General features: G+C 46.2%; 1 protein-coding gene across 1 annotated transcript in view; it reads right to left on the bottom strand.

Moving 5' to 3' along the window:
• Nucleotides 1-1,459: 1,459 nt before the first annotated feature.
• DBT (dihydrolipoamide branched chain transacylase E2) overlaps nt 1,460-6,174 on the bottom strand; it is a 19,501-nt gene continuing 14,786 nt past the window's right edge. Inside the window, exons 6-8 of the mRNA XM_078621600.1 lie at nt 3,831-3,902; nt 3,562-3,615; nt 1,460-2,143 (exon numbers count right to left, since the gene is read on the bottom strand). Of these exons, the coding sequence (XP_078477726.1) occupies nt 2,030-2,143; nt 3,562-3,615; nt 3,831-3,902 (240 nt within the window). The 3' untranslated portion in view covers nt 1,460-2,029. The remainder of the gene's footprint in view (nt 2,144-3,561; nt 3,616-3,830; nt 3,903-6,174) is intronic.

The raw sequence follows: 6,174 nt of genomic DNA, 5'->3' as shown, positions 1-6,174 counted from the left end.
CACACTACTACTACACTACTACTACTACACTACTACCACACTACTACTACACTACTACCACACTACTACTACACTACTACTACACTACTACTACTACACTACTACACTACTACTACTACTACCACACTACTACTACACTACTACACTACTACTACTACTACTACTACTACCACACTACTACTACACTACTACCACACTACTACTACACTACACTACTACTACTACACTACTACTACTACTACCACACTACTACTACACTACTACTACTACACTACTACTACTACTACACTACTACTACTACACTACTACTACACTACTACTACTACACTACTACTACTACACTACTACTACTACTACACTACTACTACTACACTACTACTACTACTACTACTACTACACTACTACTACTACTACACTACTACTACTACTACCACACTACTACTACTACACTACTACTACACTACTACTACACTACTACTACTACACTACTACCACACTACTACTACACTACTACCACACTACTACTACACTACTACTACACTACTACTACTACACTACTACACTACTACTACTACTACACACTACTACTACACTACTACTACACTACTACACTACTACTACTACTACCACACTACTACTACACTACTACCACACTACTACTACACTACTACTACTACTACTACTACTACTACTACTACTACTACTACTACTACTACTACTACTACCACACTACTACTACACTACTACTACTACACTACTACTACTACACTACTACTACTACACTACTACTACTACACTACTACTACTACTACTACTACTACTACTACACTACTACTACTACTACTACACTACTACTACTACACTACTACTACACTACTACTACTACTACTACTACTACTACACTACTACTACTACTACCACACTACTACTACTACACTACTACTACACTACTACTACACTACTACTACTACACTACTACTACACTACTACTACTACTACACTACTACTACTACTACCACACTACTACTACTACACTACTACTACACTACTACACTACTACTACTACACTACTACTACACTACTACTACACTACTACTACACTACTACTACTACACTACTACTACTACACTACTACTACACTACTACTACTACACTACTACTACAACACTACTACTACTACACTACTACTACTACACTACTACTACACTACTACTACACTACTACTACTACACTACTACTACTACTACTACTACACTACTACTACACTACTACTAGCTACTACTACTACTACACTACTACTACACTACTACTACTACTACAGCTACTACTACCACACTACTACTACTACACTACTACTACACTACTACTACTACTACACTACTACTACTACACTACTACTACTACACTACTACTACCACCACAACTACTACTACTACACTACTACACTACTACTACACTACTACTACTACACTACTACTACACTACAACTACTACACTACTACTACTACACTACTACTACTACACTACTACTACTACACTACTACTACTACACTACTACTACTACTACACTACTACTACTACACTACTACTACACTACTACTACTACACTACTACTACTACTACACTACTACTACACTACTACTACTACACTACTACTACTACTACACTACTACTACTACACTACTACTACTACTACAACAGTCAGGAATGGAATCCTCGAAGTTGTAGCGCCTCCCACTGGTCCTTGTAGGTGTACAGTGCAGTGTACAGTGTAGTCTGTACAGTGTAGGTTCCACAGTGTACACTGTAGTCTGTACAGTGTAGGGTGTACAGTGTAGTATGTACAGTGTACCGTTTATGGCCTACAGTGTACAGTATAGTCTGTACAGTGTATGTTCTAGTGTACACTGTAGTCTGTACAGTGTAGGGCCTACAGTGTACAGTGTATGTTCTACCGTGTAGGTCTGCAGTGTGCACAGTGCGTACAGTGCGTACAGTTTGCACAGTGTGTACAGTGCGTACAGTGCGTCTAGGCGAGGTGCAGAATCATGCTGGCGGGTTCCTCCAGCAGAGACTTCCACAAGTTTGAGAAGCGAGAGACGGTGGCTCCATCCAGCACCCTGTGGTCAGCACTCCAACTCACCTGGTACGTACACACACATCACTAGTCAGTGTGCTAGTTAGTGTGCTAGTTAGTGTACTAGTTAGTGTGCTAGTTAGTGTGCTAGTTAGTGTACTAGTTAGTGTGCTAGTTAGTGTGCTAGTTAGTGTGCTAGTTAGTGTGCTAGTTAGTGTGCTAGTTAGTGTATTAGTTAGTGTGCTAGTTAGTGTACTAGCTAGTGTACTAGTTAGTGTGCTAGTTAGTGTGCTAGTTAGTGTGCTAGTTAGTGTGCTAGTTAGTGTGCTAGTTAGTGTGCTAGTTAGTGTGCTAGTTAGTGTACTAGTTAGTGTATTAGTTAGTGTGCTAGTTAGTGTACTAGCTAGTGTACTAGTTAGTGCGCTAGTTAGTGCGCTAGTTAGTGTGCTAGTTAGTGTGCTAGTTAGTGTGCTAGTTAGTGTGCTAGTTAGTGTACTAGTTAGTGTGCTAGTTAGTGTATTAGTTAGTGTGCTAGTTAGTGTGCTAGTTAGTGTGCTAGTTAGTGTGCTAGTTAGTGTATTAGTTAGTGTGCTAGTTAGTGTACTAGCTAGTGTACTAGTTAGTGTACTAGTTAGTGTGCTAGTTAGTGTGCTAGTTAGTGTACTAGTTAGTGTGCTAGTTAGTGTACTAGTGTACTAGTTAGTGTGCTAGTTAGTGTACTAGTTAGTGTGCTAGTTAGTGTACTAGTTAGTGTGCTAGTTAGTGTACTAGTTAGTGTGCTAGTTAGTGTGCTAGTTAGTGTACTAGTTAGTGTGCTAGTTAGTGTACTAGTTAGTGTGCTAGTTAGTGTGCTAGTTAGTGTGCTAGTTAGTGTACTAGTTAGTGTGCTAGTTAGTGTGCTAGTTAGTGTACTAGTTAGTGTGCTAGTTAGTGTACTAGTTAGTGTACTAGTTAGTGTACTAGTTATACTAGTTAGTGTGCTAGTTAGTGTACTAGTTAGTGTGCTAGTTAGTGTACTAGTTAGTGTGCTAGTTAGTGTACTAGTTATACTAGTTAGTGTGCTAGTTAGTGTACTAGTTAGTGTACTAGTTAGTGTACTAGTTAGTGTACTAGTGTACTAGTTAGTGTGCTAGTTAGTGTGCTAGTTAGTGTGCTAGTTAGTGTACTAGTGTACTAGTTAGTGTACTAGTTAGTGTGCTAGTTAGTGTGCTAGTTAGTGTACTAGTGTACTAGTTAGTGTGCTAGTGTACTAGTTAGTGTAACGTGGTAACCACGGTAACGTGGTAACCAGGGTAACGTGGTAGCCAGGGTAACGTGGTAACATGGTAACCAAGGTAACGTGGTAACCAAGGTAACGTGGTAGCCAGGGTAACGTGGTAGCCAGGGTAACGTGGTAACGTGGTAACCAGGGTAACATGGTAACCAAGGTAACGTGGTAACGTGGCAACCAGGGTAACGTGGTAACCATGGTAACGGCCCCTCACCTTCATGATGTGAGCTGCTACCACCTCGCCACGCTCATTGAACCTGGGCAACACCTGGGGTCACGCAGAGGTCACGCAGAGGTCACGGGGAGGTCACGGGGTCATGGAGAGTGTAGTGTATAGTGTAGTGTATAGTGTAGTGTATAGTGTAGTGTATAGTGTAGTGTGTAGTGTATAGTGTAGTGTGTAGTGTATAGTGTAGTGTATAGTGTAGTGTACAGTGTAGTAGTGTATAGTGTAGTGTACAGTGTAGTGTATAATGTGGTCACCTGAATCTTCCCGAGAGCTCCGATGGCCACTTCAGGAGTGAGGATGACTGGGTGAGTGTAGGTGCCTCCAATCTGTAGTGGTGCACACACACACAGCCACTCACTCAGCCACTCACTCACTCAGCCACTCACTCACTCAGCCACTCACTCACTCAGCCACTCACTCACTCAGCCACTCACTCACTCAGCCACTCACTCACTCAGCCACTCACTCACTCAGCCACTCACTCACTCAGCCACTCACTCAGCCACTCACTCACTCACTCAGCCACTCACTCACTCAGTCACTCACTCACTCAGCCACTCACTCAGCCACTCATGACTGGGTGAGTGTAGGTGCCTCCGATCTGTAGTGGTGCACACACACACAGCCACTCACTCAGCCACTCACTCACTCAGCCACTCACTCACTCAGCCACTCACTCACTCAGCCACTCACTCACTCAGCCACTCACTCACTCAGCCACTCACTCACTCAGCACTCACTCACTCAGCCACTCACTCACTCAGCCACTCACTCAGCCACTCACTCACTCAGTCACTCACTCACTCAGCCACTCACTCAGCCACTCATGACTGGGTGAGTGTAGGTGCCTCCGATCTGTAGTGGTGCACACACACACAGCCACTCACTCAGCCACTCACTCACTCAGCCACTCACTCACTCAGCCACTCACTCACTCAGCCACTCACTCACTCACTCAGCCACTCACTCACTCAGCCACTCACTCACTCAGCCACTCACTCAGCCACTCACTCACTCAGCCACTCACTCAGCCACTCACTCACTCAGTCACTCACTCACTCAGCCACTCACTCAGCCACTCATGACTGGGTGAGTGTAGGTGCCTCCGATCTGTAGTGGTGCACACACACACAGCCACTCACTCAGCCACTCACTCACTCAGCCACTCACTCACTCAGCCACTCACTCACTCAGCCACTCACTCACTCAGCCACTCACTCACTCAGCCACTCACTCAGCCACTCACTCACTCAGCCACTCACTCACTCAGCCACTCACTCACTCAGCCACTCACTCACTCAGCCACTCACTCACTCAGCCACTCACTCACTCACTCAGCCACTCACTCAGCCACTCACTCAGCCACTCACTCACTCAGCCACTCACTCACTCACTCAGCCACTCACTCACTCAGCCACTCACTCAGCCACTCACTCACTCAGCCACTCACTCACCAACTCACTCAGCCACTCACTCACTCACTCACTCAGCCACTCACTCACTCAGCCACTCACTCACTCAGCCACTCACTCACTCACTCAGCCACTCACTCAGCCACTCACTCACCAACTCACTCAGCCACTCACTCACTCACTCAGCCACTCACTCACTCAGCCACTCACTCAGCCACTCACTCACTCACTCAGCCACTCACTCAGCCACTCACTCAGCCACTCACTCACTCAGCCACTCACTCACTCACTCAGCCACTCACTCACTCAGCCACTCACTCACTCACTCAGCCACTCACTCACTCAGCCACTCACTCACTCACTCAGCCACTCACTCACTCAGCCACTCACTCACTCAGCCACTCACTCACTCAGCCACTCACTCACTCACTCAGCCACTCACTCAGCCACTCACTCACCAACTCACTCAGCCACTCACTCACTCACTCAGCCACTCACTCACTCAGCCACTCACTCAGCCACTCACTCACTCACTCAGCCACTCACTCAGCCACTCACTCAGCCACTCACTCACTCAGCCACTCACTCACTCACTCAGCCACTCACTCACTCAGCCACTCACTCACTCACTCAGCCACTCACTCACTCAGCCACTCACTCACTCACTCAGCCACTCACTCACTCAGCCACTCACTCACTCAGCCACTCACTCACTCAGCCACTCACTCACCAACTCACTCAGCCACTCACTCACTCAGCCACTCACTCACTCAGCCACTCACTCACTCAGCCACTCACTCACTCAGCCACTCACTCACTCAGCCACTCACTCACTCACTCAGCCACTCACTCACTCAGCCACTCACTCACTCAGCCACTCACTCACTCACTCAGCCACTCACTCACTCACTCAGCCACTCACTCACTCAGCCACTCACTCACTCAGCCACTCACTCACTCAGCCACTCACTCACTCAGCCACTCACTCACTCAGCCACTCACTCACTCAGCCACTCACTCACTCAGCCACTCACTCACTCAGCCACTCACTCACTCAGCCACTCACTCACCAACTCACTCAGCCACTCATCCACCCATCTGTGTTTCGCCTCCCGTATCTCTCTGTGTCTCTCTGTCTCTATGTCTCTCTCTGTGTCTCTCTCTCTCTGTCTCTCTCTCTCTCTGT

Source organism: Lampetra planeri, unplaced genomic scaffold (genome assembly GCF_965212315.1).
Source record: "Lampetra planeri unplaced genomic scaffold, kcLamPlan1.2.h2 scaffold_1070, whole genome shotgun sequence".
In the NCBI taxonomy this organism is placed as follows: Eukaryota; Metazoa; Chordata; class Hyperoartia; order Petromyzontiformes; family Petromyzontidae; genus Lampetra; species Lampetra planeri.
The sequence above is the reverse complement of the archived record's forward strand: the minus strand, read 5'-3'. Positions and strand labels throughout refer to the sequence as shown.